We start from the raw sequence: 18477 nt of genomic DNA, 5'->3' as shown, positions 1-18477 counted from the left end.
ATCAGGGCACCTGGGTGGCTCAGTCTGTTGAGCAACCAACTCTTGGTTTCGGCTTAAGTTGTGATCTTGGGGTCATGAGATTGAACTTCATGCTCCATGCTCAGCAGGGAGTCTGTTTGAAGAGTCTCTCCCTCTGCCCCTCCCCCCAATAAATAAATCTTAAAAAAAAAAAAAGGCTCCCTAGTCTCTCTCCATTCCCGTCCTATGCCGACCACCATATTCTCTCTGTCGTACTGATGCTCTGATTACACTAGATTGGAACAATCTGTCTGCTGGTACATTTACAGACCAGCAGCCCCTCTAGGGCTGGGCCTGACTCCAAGTCTGTCTGTGTCCCCAGCATACCCAGCACCCAACTGGTACATGGGGTGTGTAGGGTCTCCAGAGATGTGTGCTATGCAGGTATAAAGTCTAGAGACAGATGACTCTGACAGCATCACTGTGGGGGGGGGGGGGGGTGTGCAGATCTGAGTGTGGGACTTGTGTGTGTTGGGTGTCTCTGAGTGAACGGCCTGCAAGGAGGTCTGCATCTCTTGCATCTCACCTGGCCCTCAAAATACCCAGAGTCCAGGAACAGGAGACTCCTCCATGCTGTGTGATCTTGGGCAAGTGCCTTTCCCTCTCTGGGCTTCAGCAAAGGGAGGGAATCAGACCAGCCATTTCAAGGCCCTTGTTCAGTGCCGACCTTCTAGGAGTACTTCACCTACTCTTCCTTCTGTTGCTGCCCTGATCATCCTGGTTTGTATCCCTCTCTGACTCCTCTACCAGCTTAGAGAGTTTAGAGGACAAGTCTTGGGTTTGACCAACATCCCTGATAATGTTAGCTCCACAAAGGTCAGAGTCAGACTCGTTGAGTCCCTGGGATCTCCCAACACAGGATCTGGAACACAGGATGCCTCACAGGAAGGTTGTTGACTAAGAAAATGAATGGATGTAGGACTTCTGTCACCTGGTGAGCTCCTAATCATACTTCAAAACCCATCTTAAAAATTCCCTCCTCTGGGAAGACTTCTCTGACTCCCCCTGGCTGGCCAGATAATAATTGTTAATATTTTTATGATACTTGTTATATCCTAGGCATCCTAAATGCTTTCTTATATGTTCCATCATTTAACTCCCAACAAGCATCTACAGTGAGATTCTATTGTTTCTCTCCCTCTTATAAATGAGAGAAATTTCTCTAACAAGCAGAATACAGCCAAAGTGATGGGATGTCACTTTCATAATGAGGTTGTAAAAGACTGGGACCTCTATCTTGCTAGCTGACTCCCTCTAGGTGGTCTTGATAAAGCAAGCTGCCACATTTAAGGCCATGGGGCAAGGAAGGGAGGTTGGCCTCTAGCCAAAAGCCTACAAGAACCTGAATCCTGCCGACAACCATGAGAGTGAGCACAGACACTGACCCTTTCCAGCTGAGCCATGAGATGAGACCATGCTCACCACAACACTTTGATTATGGCTTTGTGGGAGTCCCTGAAGCAGAGGATCACTACAGCTATTTTTAAAAACCTTATTTTTGGGGGGCGCCTGGGTGGCTCAGTTGCTAAGCATCTGCCTTTGGCTCAGGTCATGATCCCAGGGTCCTGGGATCGAGCCCCGCATCGGGCTCCCTGCTCCGCGGGAAGCCTGCTTCTCCCTCTCCCACTCCCCCTGTTTGTGTTCCCTCTCTCGCTGTGTCTCTCTCTGTCAAGTAAATAAATAAAATCTTTTAAAAAAATAAATAATAAAAACCTTATTTTCTTTTCAAGTTAAAGCTACTTTAATTACATAAGACGGGGGCGGGGGGGGAGGAAATCAAACAATAAGATAACATTGCACTTGACCGGCATCCTCCATCTCCTTTCCAAACCCCACGTACCCCTGATAATATTTGGGGGTCTATTCTTCTTAAAGAACACCTACTATGTAATTTTGTGTTTCCTGACCTACAGAAACTATGAGATCACAAATGTGTGTTAAGTCACGAAGTTCTGTCCGTTGGGGGATCGTTTGTTATGTGCAGATGGAGAACTAATATAAGCACAGGGAGGTGAAGAAACTTGTCCCTGATCACACAGCTAGAAAAGGGGCAGAGCTGGGATTTGAACTCAGGCCATCTGACTCAGAAGTTCACGTACTTGATCACACTGCTCTGATGCTTTTTAAGCCCATCACACTCGCAGGAATATTCTAGGCATCTCTAACCTTTACAGAGGTCCATGGCACTCTTCTCTGGCCCACCTTACCTGCCTAGAACTCAAGTATTCACTACCAGTCAGGGACAAGCTTTCCAGGAGCTCCCGCTCTGGGGTCCCAGAGCTCTGCCCCTCCCCTGTCCTACTCTGACTCCCCTGGGTCAAGCCCATCTGGGGCTGGCACTGCCTTGCCCTCAAGACTGGGAACTCTGGAAGGCCAGGACTGGATCTGATTTAGCACCTTGTCCCTGCATTCCCTGACATGGGGCCAGGTGTGGTAGGGTCTGCAGGAAATCGTGGCTTGTTTATGATCAATTTGATCCTTTACCAAGTATGTATCGTCTTTGGAAGAGGGCGCTAATTATAGCTGCCCTTTATTGAGAGCTTGAATGTGCTGGCTCCGGTTTAAATATTTTATACACATGAGCTCATTCAGGTTGCGCACCAGCCCTGAGAGGCGGGCTCCATCGATGGCCCCGTGTCGCAGACGATGGCCCCGTGTCGCAGATGAAGAATCATGGCTGGGAGTGGGGAGCCTCTCATCCACTGACATTCTATTCCTGAGCAGACCCCCCCCCCAGAGGGGTCCACAGTGGTTACCTCAGGGTCACCAGTCCCCAGTCCTTACCTGGGAAGCTTGCTCAGATGGCTGGTTCCCGGGCCCCACCCCAGAGGCGCCAGCTGAGTAGACCCGGGTGGGACCTGGGGATCTGCATTTTTACAAGTTCCCAGGTGATCTCGTGGCAGGTGGTTCTAGATCACACTCGAACCAAAACACTTGGCATCATCCTTGATTCCTCTTTTCTCCTTACCCCAGTCCATCCAGTCCATCCGCAGCTATTGTCAACTTGACCTTCAAAACGTATCCAGAATCTGACCCCTTGCTGCCATCACTCTAGTTTAACCAATCCACCATCATCTCCTGCCTGGACCACTGTAGTCACCTCCTCTCTGGTGTCCCTGCTTCAGCAACTTGCCTCCCTCAGGCTATTCCCCAAATCAGTTCATGTCCCTTCTCTTCTCAGAGCCCTCCAGTGGTTCCCATCTCATTCCAAATAAAAACAAAGTCCTTACTATGACTGCAAGACCCAGAAGGATATGGCCCCTGTACATCCACTCCTTGACCTCACCTTCCCCTCTCTCCTCCTCACCCCCTCCGCTCCATCCATACCTCCTTGCTGTTCCTTTAACACACCTGGTATGCTCCCACCTCAGGACCTTTGCACAGGCTGTGTCCCTCCCAGAATCCCAATAGCTCGCTCCCTCTATTCATTCAAGTCTTTGCTTAAATGTCACCTTGACAATGAGACCTTCTCTGGCCATTCTGTTTAATAGCATACCAGTGTCCAGGTAGCCCCGATCTCCTTCACCTGCTATCCTGTTTCTGTTTCCCACAGCACTTTTTACCTTCCAAAATATTATATCATTTACTTATTTACTGTATTTGTTATTTATTGTCTGTCTGTCTTTGACGAAAGAACATCAGGCTACAGAGGGTGGTGACTCTGTTTCGTTTACTGCTCCGTCCCCAGCACCCAACACTTCTACACAGTGAAAGCTTCCTAAATATCTGTTGCGTGATTGAAATAAATCCTTTAAGAAATTCTGCTGCTCAGTTCAAAGAGCATGCAACTGTTGATCTCATGGTCCTGAGTTCAAGCCCCATGTTGGGTGTAGAGATTACTAAAAATAAATAAATAAACTTAAAAAAAATTCTGCTCGAGCTGATAGGATGATTGGAAACTTTTGCTTCCTGGTTACTTTTACATACTGCTTGCATTTTCTAAAACAATAATCATGACCTTATAACCAGGAAGGAGAAAAGGCCACCAAAGCTATTTTTAACACATTATTTTCTTTTCAGGTTAAAACAATTTTAATTATGCAAGATGGAAAAAATTTGAATGAGAGGGTAATATTTCCCTTGACCAGCACCTTCCTTCTCACGTCCCCTTCCAGATGGACCTCCTTATAATATTTTGGTGTATATTCTTCCAAAAACATGTACTATTTATTGACATCAGGGAGCCGCTGCCTGTGTTTATAAATAAAGTTTTATTGGCACATAGCCATGCTCACTGGTTTATGCATCATCTATGGCTGCTTTCATGCCAGGAGGGCAGAGCTGAGGAGTTATGATAGAGATTGTAGAAGGCTCAAAGCTGTAAATATTTACTATTAGAGACTTTACAGGAAAAGTTTGCCAAACTCTGATTTATACAGATAGATAAATAAGTAACTGAAAAATATTTCCTGTGATTTCTTGTGTCTAGGAAATGGGATCATACGTGGTATACTGAACTTACTTTTTTTTTAAGAAAAAAGATTTTTATTTATTTATTTATTTGAGAGAGAGTGAGAGCAAGAGAGATTACAGGGAGAGGGAGAAGCAGACTCACCGCTGAGCGGGGAGCCCGATGTGGTACTCAATCCCAGGACCCTGAGATCATGACCTGAGCCAAAGGCAGACGCTTAACCCAATGAGCCACCCAGGTGCCCCTGAACTTACTTTTCTTATTTAACAATACGTTGTGGGGAACTTTTGAACCCCTACATTTAAATTCACTTTAATCTTTTTCACACCTGCATAACATTCCAACATCAGTCTGTAGGACCTTTGACCCTTCTCCTCTTTTTTTTTTTTAAGATTTTATTTATTTATTTGACAGAGAGAGATATAGTGAAAGAGGGAACACAAGCAGGGGGAGTGGGAGAGGGAGAAGCTGGCTTCCCATGGAGCAGGGAGCCCGATGCGGGGCTCGATCCCAGGACCCTTGGACCATGACCTGAGCCGAAGGCAGACGACTGAGCCACCCACGCGCCCCCACCCTTCTCCTCTTGATGGGGCTTTCAGTGGCTTTCCATCATTACTTTTTACAAATGACAATCCAGCGAACACCCTTCTTCCTACTTCCTCATGCACACGCACAGATATTGCTGAGTCAGAGGATAAAGGGGCTAAGATTTTAATACATGTTACCAAACTGCCACCCACAACAATCCTAGTTTCCTTTTTAGGAAAGAAATGGAAAAAGAAACCAGTCCAGTCAGGTATTTATTACACAGCTATGCTGCCACAGGTCCCACCCCTCGGGGAGGTTCACCTGTAATTTCCCGACCCCTGAACACGCTGAGTTTTTGCTCAGCTCTTTGAGCTGGCTGGTCCTTCCCCACTCTTGTCTGCTTGGCGAAACGCTGTGAGGGCCTCAAGATGCACCCTAGATGATCAGACGGAAATTTGTGACATTAACTATGCACTTATACCATATCCCACAGGAAGGCACACATAGGTGACATACCGGGATGTACCCAAAGCTGCCCAAGGCCGCCTTGTGGGTGGGACTAAGAACCTAGGGCTGAGAACCTAGGGAGGGTCACGGGCCCTGTTACTTGGGGAGGGGGTAGTAAGTAAAAGGGAGCGGATTCCCCTGGGTGTTCTAGAAGCAGTAAATCAGAGTTACATATGGAAATGGGGAAGATCCTAAGAACATAACGGTGAGTAGAAAAAGTAAGAGACAGAACTGGATCCAATGGCACAATTGAAAAGATAAAATGCACCTTTTGTATCGATGTAGAAGATATAGTTACACAAAGCAGACTGTCTGGTCTGCAAGTGTTTACAGTACCCAAGGAGGCATGAACGCAACATGTTAGGTTCGTCCAGGAGTGGGGCCCGGAGAAAGAAATGTGCCCAGCTCTACCCCCCCAAAGAATCCACCTCAGGGGGTCATCTCTTCTTGGAAGCCCCCCAGCCTTCCCCAGCCAGGAGCAGTCACTCGCACTCTCGGTTCCCACCAGCGTCCTCAGCTGCCACTGTAAAGCACACGTTTCCCTGGACTGAGACTCTGTGACTGTCTCCCCAACCACAGCACGGGCAGTTTGAGGGCAGGAAACCAAGTCCATGCCTCAATTTTCCTAATCCACGAGAAGGGGGATCATGATAATGCTAAGAGTATCCACCATATTTGCTGGAGGGTTAAATGGATTCCTGCCCTGTGCTTAGCGTGGTGATTTTAGCACATTGCAAACACTCGATAAATGTTGCCAGCTATTATTATCATTATTAATATCATCGTTATTATTGAGATTGGCTTCCCAACATTGGGAAAGGTCTCCCCCCAATTCCTCCTTTTCCAAGAAGCCTTCCATGATTTCTTGCAAGGGGCCCCGCCCATGCCTGTGGCCCCTCACGTGTAGCCTCCTCCCCAGGCATGGGCATTGCCTGCTCACCTGCTCGTCTCTCCCGCTGGGCTGGGAGGTCCTCAAGGGCACAGACCTGAATCGGTTCACCTTGCCTTCCTCAGAGCCCAGCATAGCTGCCAGTGTCTCTCAGGCCTCCGGAATCATCTGCCCACCTGAATGGAACGAGCCTGGGACAGCAGATATGGCAGGTATATAATTAACGAATATATGGCAGGCTGTATATGTTAACAGCCTGGTGACAGGGTAGAAACCGGAAATGCTGAGAGTCACAATCTGGTTTCAACTTACCTCCTGCCTCCTCCCCTACCGCTCCCCTCCATGGTCCCTGCACTCCTGCTGCCTGGTTGACACACCTGCCCCAGGACCCACTCTGAGCCTCAGCCTGAGCCATGCAGCACCCTCACCTTGGGATGTCCTTCCTGCCCCTTCTTCCAGGCACACTGTGTTAGGTGATGAGATTTGCACACACAGCGCCCATGCCTAAGCCTCGGGAGCCTGTCTTCCCGTACCTGCCCTCCGACCTTCCCGTTCTTCCCTCTGCCATCGATTAAAACCCACAAGCTTTTTCCACAGAATCGTTGTGGGTTTTTTTTTTTTTAAGTCAGGCACTTTGAGGTATAATCCATATGCAAATGTGTAATTATATCACAGACACCTATACCATTTTTCTATACGAAGTGAAATTCGCCCTTTCTAGCACATGGTTCTGTGCGTTCTGACAAATGCAAATAGACAATCAAGATACAGGACGGATCCATCAGCCCTGAAATTCTCCTGCAACATTTGTCCGGTTGCTGAGGTCCAACGGCAGTGAGGCACTTAATATGTCAGCACATTCGTGTCTTTCTCTTTCAAAACAAAAACAAAAAGGAGTGCACAGAACTCCACAATGTGGGTGTATCAGAGTTTATTTCAACCAATCAATGGTTGAGGGGGTTGATGGACATTTAGATTGTTTCCAGTGTTTTCCTATTACAAACAAGGAAATGAGAGGAAAGATGAGTGTTCCAGTTGAATCCTTGTGAACACAGACCAACTGTCTTTCGCTAGGGTAGACACTAATAAGACTGATGCCCTAATAAGGCTCTTAGGGTGTGTTCATTGTTCCCTTTTTTTGTTCATTATTATTATGAAACATCTCAAGCATATAGAAATGTTGGGGAGGGAGTGCCCAGTGGACACATGAGTAGCCCCTGGCTACATTCTACAACTGGAATTTGCTATATTTATTTTATTACAAATATATCCATGTACCCCTCCCTCTATCTCAGCTGTTCTGATTCAGGGACAAATTTGCCCCCCTTGGGGGACATTTTGCAATGTCTGGAAACAGACTTTTTTAATTGTGACGACCTGTGTTGGGGGGAGAGGTGCTGGTCCACATCCTACAGTGCCTGGGATGACCCCCACAACAAAAAATGACCTGGCCCCAAATGTCAATAGTGCCAAAGCTGGGAAACCCTGCTGCCTATCCACTCATTAGAGAATTTTGCGGACTTTAGACACTTCAGTTCTAAACACTTCATCACACACTTTATTAGCTAGAGTTCATTCTCTGTTTATGGTTCCCTTTTGAGGTAGAATTTACAACAGTAAAATACAAAGCTCCTAAATATACCATTCCATGAATTTGGACAAATATATATCCAACTGTAAGAAAATACATAGCAGGAGTGCCTGCCTGGCTAGCTCAGCTGGTAAATGGTGTGACTCTTGATCTCAGGGTTGTGAGTTCGAGCCCCATGTTGGGTGTAGAGATGACTTAAAAATAAAATCGTTTAAAAAAAAAAAGAAGAAGGGGTGGGGGGATGGGTTAGCCCGGTGATGGGTATTAAAGAGGGCATGTATTGAATGGAGCACTGGGTGTTATACGCAAACAATGAATCATGGAACACTACATCAAAAACTAATGATGCAATGTATGGTGATTAACATAACATAATAAAATAAAATTTTAAAAAAAAGAGGAAGAAAATACAGAACATCTCCACACCCCAAGAAGTTACCTTTGCTCCTTCCCTGTCAATCCCCACCACCTTCATGCCCACAACCCCACCCCAGGCAACTACTATTCTGATTTTTATCACCATAGATGGGTTTTGTTTGTTCTAGATCTTTTAATAAATGGAATCCTAGTGTAGGTGATCTTTTGTGTCCGTTTTCCTTCACTCCATGAGATGCTTTTTTTTTTTAAGATTTTATTTATTTACTTGAGAGAGAGAGAGAGAGAGAGAGCACAAGCAGGGGGAGGGGGCGAGGGAGAGGGAGAAGCAGGCTCCCCACTGAGCAGGGAGCCTGATGCGGGGCTCGATCCTAGGACCCCAGGATCATGATCTGAGCCAGAGGCAGACGCTTAACTGACTGAGCCACCCAGGCGCCCCCGTGAGATGTTTTTGATACTCATCCATGTTATTGTATAAGTCAGTAGTTTGGTCTGTGTACTACTCCTCTGCATGGCTGTACCCATGGGTTTATCCATTTTTCTGCTTGTGGACACCTGGCATATTTGCAGCTTGGGACTATTGTGAAGAAAGCTGCTATCAATATTCTTATACCAGCCTTTTTGCGGGCATATGTTTTTACTTCTCTTGAGGAAAAACCTAAGAGTGGAACTTCTGAGTCATGGAGTTGGTGTGGGTTTGATTTAGAAGAAAATGCCAGACCTTTTCCCAAGGTGGCTGTATTAGCTTGTCATTGCTTCTGTGACAAATTCCCACAAACTCAATGGCTTAAAACGGCGCAAATGTACTACCGTCTAGATCCAGAGGTCAGATGTCCGAGGCGAGTCTCACAGGACTAAAATCAAGGTGCCATCAGACCTGTGCCCCTTTCAGGAGGTTCTAAGGGAGAATTTGTTTCCAGCCCTTTGCAGTTTCTCAAGGATGCTTTTATTCCGTGGCTCATGGCCTGACTGCTCCAACCTCTGCTTCGGCCGGCACATTTCCTTCTTCTGACTCTGACCTTCCCGCCTCCCTCTTATAAGGACCCTTGTGATGATAGCCAAGATAATATCCAGGATAATTGCCCCAACTCACGACCCTTATCGAATCTCATCCACAAAGTCCCTTTTGCCACGTAAGGAGATATTCACAGTTTCTGGAGATTAGGACATGGACATCTTTCTTATTAGATTATTATTATTATTACTAGATATTATTATATGATTAGATATCATTGTGAGGAGAGGAGAGGAGAGGAGAGGCTTGTCTTTATATTCCCACCAACTGTGTTTGAGAGTTCCGGCTTCTCCCCATCCTTGGGACATTTAACACTGTCTAATATTCACCATCGTGGTGGGTGTGTTGTGTCTCATTGTGGTTTTCAATTTGCACCTCCTTGATGACTAATGATGTTGAGCATTTTCTTCATGTGTTTATTGGCCACTTGTATTTGCTCCTTAGTGAAGTGTCTATTCAGATCTTTGGCCCATATTTGAACCAGGTTGTTTGTCTTTTTGTCACTGAGTTTCAGGAGGGATGCGTGCCTTTTTTTTACTTGACTCATTCACTCTACACTCCTGACACCCACACAGGAAGTTCCAAATTTACCCCTCTTTTTTATTCTTCTCTCCTTCACCTCCCGCTCCCCTGCCACCTCAGCAATCCTTAAGGCTTTGTGCCTTTGGGGAAAACAAGGCAAATTTCTACACTTCCTGGGGGGGGGGGCAGGTAGGTTTAGTTTTAGGATCACACTGTCCAACGTGGTAGCCGCCAGTTACATGAGTCTGTTTAAGTTTAAATGAATTACAATTAAATATGATTGAAAATTCATTCCTGGAGCTCCTGGCTGGCTCAGTTGGTGGAGCGAGCAACTCTGGATCTCAGAGTCATGTGTTCGAACCCCACGTTGGATTTGGCAGTACCCTTTAAAAAAAATTCAGTTCCTCAGTCTTGCTAGCCATATTTCAAGGGCTCAGTAGCTGCATGAGGCTGGTAGCTACCATTTCCAAGGCACAGATAGGCAACATTTCCATCATGGAAAGTTCTAGAAGTATCTACAGGGAAACCAACCCATCTCTTGCAGAAGTAACTATATTTCCTAAGATTACACGGATGTATTCCTGTGCCAGACAACTGCCTTACCACTGGGGATGAGGAAAGGAAGAAATAAAGAAGAGGCAAGAATGAGGGAAAAAAACATCGAACCATATAATAATAATTGTCTGGCACTTTGGAAGGTACTCATTACGTTAAAAAAAATACACACAGAACTGCCAGCTAATGAGTATTTACTGAGTGCCAGGTACTTTCTTGACCATGTTATCTGACTTATGTTTATTCCCAGGGAAATAAGAGCAAGAGAAAAAGACATTCCAGCCAAGCCCTTTCGTTTCCAAATAGCAGAGGGATTAACTCTTCAGTTCCACACACCTCTTGGGGCCAGCCATCCGGGAAGTCTTTCTTTCTCCCTCCCTTCCCCCCTCCCTTCCTTCTTTCCTCCCTTTCTATTTTTTTTTTTTTTTTTTTAGGGAGATCTTTCTTAAATGTTCCATGCACATTGGGGATCCCAGCTGGCTCAGTTGGAAAAGCATGCAACTCTTGATCTTGGGGTTGTGAGTTCAAGCCCCATGTTGGGTGTAGAGTTGACCAAAAAAAAAAAAAAAAAAGAGTGCCATCGACTTAAACTAAAATGGGGTTCATTATCTTTCCTGCCAAACCTGCTATAATACCTGTACTCTCCATCTTGGTAAATAGCCTCTCTGTACATCCATGTATCTAGGTAAGTTAACAGGGGCACAGCCTCTCTCCTCCTTGCTCAACCCTCCCAGCTGCACACCCCCTGCCCTTCTCACCATTCCCTTGGCCACAGCCTCAGTTCAGGCCTCCTCCTCTCCATCTTGAACGCTTACCCTATTCTCCTCCCAGGCCTGCAGGGACTCCCTTTGGACTGCCCCTCATAGGGCTCCAGAAAGTCTTTCTATACCCGGAGCTGATCCTGATCATCCCCTGCTCACAGTCCTCTCATGGCTCCCCAGTGCTTCTAGAACAATAACCCAGCCCTTAATCTTGGCACTGGAAATGGTCTCTTTCATCTTTGCACAAACACTGCTCCCATTACCCAGAATTCTCTTCCTCTTCGCGGGTGAACTCCTATTCATCCTTCAACACCCAACTCAAATAGCCCTTCTTCCAGGAAGCCTTCTCTGACTTCCTCAGACAGACCAGTACACACCCCCTGCACCCCTGCAATACCCTTCAAGATCTTAGTCACCTACTGGTCTCTCTCTCTCTCTTGTGAGTTCCTGGCCACCTTTCAATCTTCCTCATGAGAGTGTGACGTTCCAGCAGGGAAAAGTCTTACTCATCTTGGTCACCACAACATCTTGGGAAGGACCTGGGCATTTAGTGGGTGCTCAGTAAATGTGTGTTGGAAAAAATAATAAATAATAGTTAGCATCAGAGGAACCCTGTGTAAAAAATAGTACGTTTACAGAAGAGACACTAGAAAGACAGTGCCTTAGGCAAGTGATCAAAACTAATATGATCGGTCATGGGACCTCCCAACATCGCGGACCTCCTGATGTCATGCACCAAGAAGGACATAGCATCACTTCCACGGTGTTCCTGGCCAAAGCTCATAACCTGAATCTAATCATAAGGAAAACATCAAACAAATCCAAACCTAGGGCCATTCTATAAAATAAATGGCCAGCACTTCTCAAAAGGGTCAAGGTCATGAAAGACGACGAAAGACAGAAGCATCACAGATTGTGATGGAGACTAAGGAGACATGAAAACTAATTGTGATGTGAGATCCTGGATCAGAAAAAGAACAGGACTGGGACATTGGGGAAATTTGAATAAGGTCTGTAGGTTGGTTCATAGGCAGTGTACAAGATTAAGATCATGGTTTTAATCATTTTACTGCGGTTATATAAGGGACTAACATTGGAGAAACTTGGGTGAGAAATGATGGGAATTCTTCACATTACTTTTGCAACTTTTTTGGTGACATCTGAAATGATCTGAAAATGGTAAATTAAAAGAAAATGAGCCACATGTGGCAAGAACTTGACACACAGCATCTTGGTCTAACTCTCTCGATACCATTGTCTCCATTTTGCCAATGTAGGAACAGGGTCAGAGAGAAACAAGTGAGGGGCAGAACTGGGGCTTGAACCCATAGCATCGTGTTCCAGTGCCTGCATTCTTAAAAATCCAACATGAATTTTTTCAGCACCTACTCAGAGCGGGGAATACCACCACGGGCAACACAGAGAGTCTCTTTCTTCTGGATCTCACCTTCTGGGGGTGGGGGAGACGGACAATGAACAAGTAAGCAATAAAATATATGATGTATGATATCAGGCGGTGATAAGTTTTTTTAAAATGCTGAGCAAGGGAATAGAGAGAACACAGACAGGCAGGAGATGAACTCTGAGAACAGGAATGGAAGTACAGCGGAGGCAGACATTTTCGACCTCTGAGCGTTGGCTACCTGCTCTTCCCCACATATCTGGGTTTTACCCACCTGGAGCTGCTCGCTAGAGTCGCCGTAACCAGCTCCACAAACTGGGTGGCTTAGACAACAGACGTGTTTTGTCTCCCGGTTCTGGAATCTAGAAGCCGAAAACCAAGATATCGGCTGGGTGGGTTCTTTGTGAGGCTCTGAAGGAGAATCTGTACCAGGCGTTTCTCCCAGCCTCTGGCAGCTTCGGCTTCAGGCGTTCCTGACTTGTACGTGATGTTTTCTCTGCCTTCATGTGGTCTTCCCTCTGTATGTGTGTGTCCATGTGTGTGTCCATGCCCAAGTTCCCGCCCCCGTCCTTTCAGCTGTCTCTACCCCCAACACGGGGCTCGAACTTACGACCCCGAGATCAAGAGTCACAGGCTCCACCAAGAGAGCCAGCCAGGCGCCCCACAACGTCCCCCTTTTTTTATGAGGCATCAGTCCTATTGGATTAGGACCCACCCTAATGTGTCACCTTAACTTGATCGTCTGCCAAGACCTTATTTCCAAATACAGTCACATTAGTAGGTCCTGGGAGTCAAGACTTCAATATCTTTTTAGGGAGACATAATTCAACTTGTCAGTCCTCACCTCAAATCCCGATTCCTCCTGAAAGTGTTTCCTCACTGCCCAGCCCTCACTAATCTGTCTGCTGACCCGCCGAGCTCCTCCTCCAGTCTCATTTCCTGCAGATGTGTCTGGTTACTTTCGTCTGTGTTTTGTGACTGTCCTCTCAGCATGTGAGCTTCCTGAGGGCATTATCAACGATGCCTAGACACTCCCTCCATCCCCACAGTGCATCAATACAAAGAAAGTGCTCACTCTGTGTTTTCAGAATGCCTAAATGAATTAATTCAACAAACACTTACTGATCACCTATGATGACAAGCTCTGGGCTAGTCCCTGGGGATGTGGCAGTGGACAAGACAGACACAAATTCTGGCCCTTGCGGATTTCACATCCCAGTAGGGAGAGAATAAACAAGATAAATAATAAGTCAGATGATGACACACACTGGATCCTTTTCCTAGGGCTGCCATGCAAAAGTGCCATGAGATCGGGTGGCTTGGAACGACAGAGATGTGTTGTCCTACAGTTGTGGAAGGACAGAAGAGATCAAGGTGTTGACAAGGCCATGCTCCCTTCGAAATCCAGAGGAGAGAATTCTTCCTTGCTTCTTCCTAGCTTCTGATGGTCGCAGGCGACCATCAGGTGGCCTGGGAAGGTCTCTCTGTGTAGGGGACACTTGAGTCACAGCCTGAAGGAGAGGAGTCGACACCGCTCTGTTATGAATGATGAACGTGAATTTCATTACCTGGCATTTTTGACATTTCCCTTGGCATCTCAGAGGTATTTTAACTTTTTTTTTTTTCTTTTGCTCATTTCCTGGTTTGAAACTGGCAGGAAGTAGTCAGGGAGGCGTGGTTCTGGTAAGAATCTGAGAATTTTTCCACCGCGTTGAATTCACTCCATCAGCTGCTCTGAGAAGCCCCAACAGCTGCGGGGCTGAGAAGCCGGTCAGATCCTGCTTCCAGAGAGAGGCTGGGGGCCTCGGCTGTGCGCCAGCTGCTGTACATGATCTCAGACCATGCCAGCCTTTATTTGGAATAACACACACACAAAAGAGGCTCTTTGGTCATAAGTGCACAGCTCAAGGAATTACCACAAAGTGAGCACGCCAGTGAAGCCAGATTCAAAAGCAGAACACTCCAGCCCCATTCTCACTTTGAATACCATAGAGGAGAACGTTCCTGGTCTCGAATTTCATGTAAAGGGAACTGTGCAGCCGGCTTTCCTTTCACTTAACATAGCGTATCCACGTGGGCTTATGTTGTAGATTGTTTATTCTCATTTCTGTGTGGCGGGGGTTGGCAAACTACAGCCTGGGGGCCAGAACCAGCCTGTTGCCCGTTTTATAAATAAAGTTTTATTGGAACACAGCCACATCCCTTCATTCACTGTTGTCTGTAGCTGTTTGCTACAATGGCTGTGGTAGAGACCACATGGCCCAGAAAGCCGAAAATATTTACTACCTGGCCCTTAACAGAAAAAGTTTGTCAACCCCTGCTGGATGGCATTCCATTGTACAAATATAACACTATGTATTTATTCATCCAACTGTGAATGGGTGTTTGTGTGGTTTCCAGTTTCAGTTTATTACAATAGGGCTGCTAAGAACATTCTAGTACAGAGGTTGTTGAACATTTTCTGTAAAGGGCCGGATAGTAAATACTTTAGGTTTTATGGGCCACGTATGATCTTTATCACATATTCTTCTAATTCTTTTTTTTTCTTTTTTACAACTCCAAAAATACAAAACCATTCTTAGCTCTGGCCACCCAAAGTCAGGCCACAGACAATTTTTGGCCTCCAAGCTGTCGTCTGCCAATCCCTACGTCCATATGCAGATTTTGGTGAACATACGTACATCCTGTCGCTGGGTATGCCATGTCCTCTTTTTATAACAAACATTTCTTGGGGCGCCTGGGTGGCTCAGTCAGTTAAGTATCCGACTCTTGATTTCGGCTCAGGTCATGATCTCAGGGTCATTGGATCAAGCCTCACATTGGGCTGCAAGCTTGGCGTGGAGTCTGCTTGAGCTTCTCTCTCTTTTGCCCTCTGCCCTTCCGCCCCAAAATACATAAATCCTTAAACAACAACAACAACAAAAATGTTTCTCATACCCTTTTACTCTGCTGAAATAAATTCACAGATAATATAACCTAAAAAAAATCAATTACGTATCTGTAGAGGTAATTTAAAAAAAATCAATTAACCCATAATCAATCAATTTTTAAATATCAATTAAAAAATAAAGGAGGAGCACCTGGCTGGCTCAGTCGGTAGAGCATGAGACCCTTGATCTCAGGGTCGTGAGTTCAAGCCCCACTTTGGGCGTGGAGCCTTCTTAAAAAAAATAAAGGAGAAATACAGTGAAAATAACATATAGTAAAATAATATGAATTCCGACCTGCAAACGTTGAGGCAGTGTAGTAGGGTGTTCACAGATATTTAGTTTTTTCTCTCCTTGGGAGGACCTGGTAAGTTGTACTTCCTATCATGTGACTTGCTTGGGCCAATGAAATGATGGCAGGAATACTCCTCATTTCTTTTTTTGTTTTTTTTTTTTAAAGATTTTATTTATTTATTTGACAGAGAGACACAGCCAGAAAAGGAACACAAGCAGGGGGAGTGGGAGAGGGAGAAGCAGACCTCCTTTGGAGCAGGGAGTCCGATGTGGGGCTCCATCCCAGGACCCTGGGATCATGACCTGAGCTGAAGGCAGACACTTAACCGACTGAGCCACCCAGGCGCTTGAGGATTTCCACCCTTGGAATACTCCTCATTTCTGGGAGGAAGTAAGCACATTGCCTTCTTCCTCTAACTGGCAGCAATGCCCCCAAGAGTGGCTATTTGGTCCACCTGAGTTTAATAGGGGGGACTATGGGGATTTGGAAGTGAAGTCCTCAGCTGCCAGTGAGAGTCATGAGCATGAGTAAGAAGCAGACCTTTGCTGTTTTATGTCTCTGGGAGTTGGGGCTGGTTTGCTACTGTAGCACACCCCACTTTATTCTGACTGCTACAGGCATGATCACATTAGATCAGTGATCCTCAACAGGGATTCTTGTTATGATCTGAATGTTTGTGTCCTCCTAAAATTTGTATGTTGAAATCCTAATCTTCAAAGTGAACGTATTAGAAGGTGAGAATTGGGGGGGGGGGGGCGATGATTAGGTCATGAGGGTGGAGACTTCATGATTGGGATTACTGTCCCTATAGTGCCCCCATCCAGCCTGTGACCCTGCCTTGAATCTTCAACTCTTTCCCCAACAAACTCAGTTGCTGTCACACTGATTTCTTTGCCATTCCTTGAAAATTCCAGGCTTGTTCCCACCTCAGGAACTCTGCACTTGCTGTCCCATCCACCCAAAGGTTCGTCTCTGAGAAATCCCCATGACTCACTCGCTCACCTCCTTCCTGACCTCCACTATCACAGTGAGGCCTCCACTGACCGAACCATAGAAATTAGCAACACTTCCCTCACCGCTCATCCTCTGTTCCTGCTTTATTTACTTCTGTTGGGTGCACGGGACCATCTAATAACTTATATATTTCAGGTGTCTATTTGACTGATGGACTGTCTCCCCCTTTACAACATAAGCTCCAGGAGTTTGTGTCTGTGTGATAGTCTCAGGGTCTAGAACAGCACCTGGCATATAGTTGGGGTGTGTGCTGCTTCCATGAATGAATGAATGCAATAAATGTTTCTGCTGTGTTCCTAGAGCAGGGATGGAGGTTGGGTTCTAGAGACCCATGTAGCTCAGATAAGGGTCCTGCCCTGAGAGTGTTCAATGTCTGCTGGTGGGGAGGGCTGGAGCCCCATAGGGAAAGAGAAACTGATACCACAATGCAGTCTGATAAGGACCGTGGGAGACAAGAGTACAGAGGTTAGAGAGGCATACAGAGCCTATAAAAATAAATAATTGTCTCTTTTTCAATTCTTTTTTTTCTTTAAGATTTATTTATTTATTTGAGAGAGAGAGAGAGAGAGAGCATGGTGGGAGGAGGGGCAGATGAAGAGAGAATCCTCAGACTCCTCGCTGAGCCTGGAGTCTGACATGGGGCTCAATTCCACAGCCCTGAGACCATGACCTGAGCCGAAACCAAGAGTCAGACACTCAACCAACTGCGCCACCCAGGCGCCCCTCTTTTTCAGTTCTAATACAGGGGTTGGCAAATGATGGCCTAGGGGCCAGCTGTCTGTTCTATTAAACAGCTTGTTTGGAACACAACTGCATCCATTTGCTGATGCACCGTCTGCGACCGTCTGTGGGCTACAATACCAGAGCTGAGTGGTTGCAACAGGGACCATATGGTCTACAAAGGCAAAGATATTGTCTATCTGGCCCTTCCCAGAAAAAGTTTCCAACCTCTGCCCTAATATTAAAAGCTAACATTTTCTGGGGGCACTTGGGTGGTTAAGCGTCCAACTCTTGATTTTGGCTTGGGTCGCTATCTCAGGGTTGTGGGATCGAGCCCCGTGTTGGGCTCCACACGGGGCATGGAGCCTGCTTAAGCTTTCCCCTCTCCCTCTGCCTCTGCCCCTTCCCCCTCCCTCTCAAAAAAAAAAAAAAAGGAAAAAAAAAACTAACATTTTCTGAATGCTTACTATTTGCCCTATTTCTGAATGCTAACTATTTGTATGTTTTCCCACGTTTCATTACTTAATCTTTACTGTGACCTCTGAGATTATGAACATCCCACTTTATAGACAAGGAAATGGAGGTTCAGATAGGCAAAGTAATTTTCCCAAGGTCACACCGTGAGCTAAGAAGGTGCAGAGCACAGAATACACGGGGTTTTGTGCCTTGCATTTTTCACTTAGCAATGCATCTTGAAGAGGCATCTGTCTGTACTCATGCTCATCTATCCCATTCACCTATTTCACAGCCTCCTCCTGGGATTTATCCGGCAGTCCCCCCCTGATGAACATTTAGGTTATTCCCTCCTCTACCGTGATTAGCAGTGCCGCAGTGAACAAACGTCCTTGTGCTTAGTTCTCTGAGCTCATATCTGGGTGTTATCTGAAGGCTGGATTCCTAGAACTGGAGTTGCTAGGTCAAAGGGCATATGCCAGGTTTCGACTTCA

At 46.1% G+C, this 18477-nt stretch overlaps 1 protein-coding gene across 3 annotated transcripts in view; it reads right to left on the bottom strand.

Annotated features, from left to right (window-relative positions):
- The window catches only part of MYH14 (myosin heavy chain 14), a 95129-nt gene extending 88619 nt beyond the window's left edge, over window positions 1–6510 (bottom strand). For all 3 annotated transcript variants that reach the window (XM_035724865.1, XM_027617269.2, XM_027617271.2), the window contains exon 1: window positions 6405–6510. In XM_035724865.1, the coding sequence (XP_035580758.1) occupies window positions 6405–6488 (84 nt within the window). In that variant the 5' untranslated portion in view covers window positions 6489–6510. The remainder of the gene's footprint in view (window positions 1–6404) is intronic.
- Window positions 6511–18477: the final 11967 nt, after the last annotated feature.

This window comes from Zalophus californianus, chromosome 17 (genome assembly GCF_009762305.2).
Source record: "Zalophus californianus isolate mZalCal1 chromosome 17, mZalCal1.pri.v2, whole genome shotgun sequence".
Taxonomy (NCBI): Eukaryota; Metazoa; Chordata; class Mammalia; order Carnivora; family Otariidae; genus Zalophus; species Zalophus californianus.
This window is presented reverse-complemented; position numbering and strand designations above follow the sequence as displayed.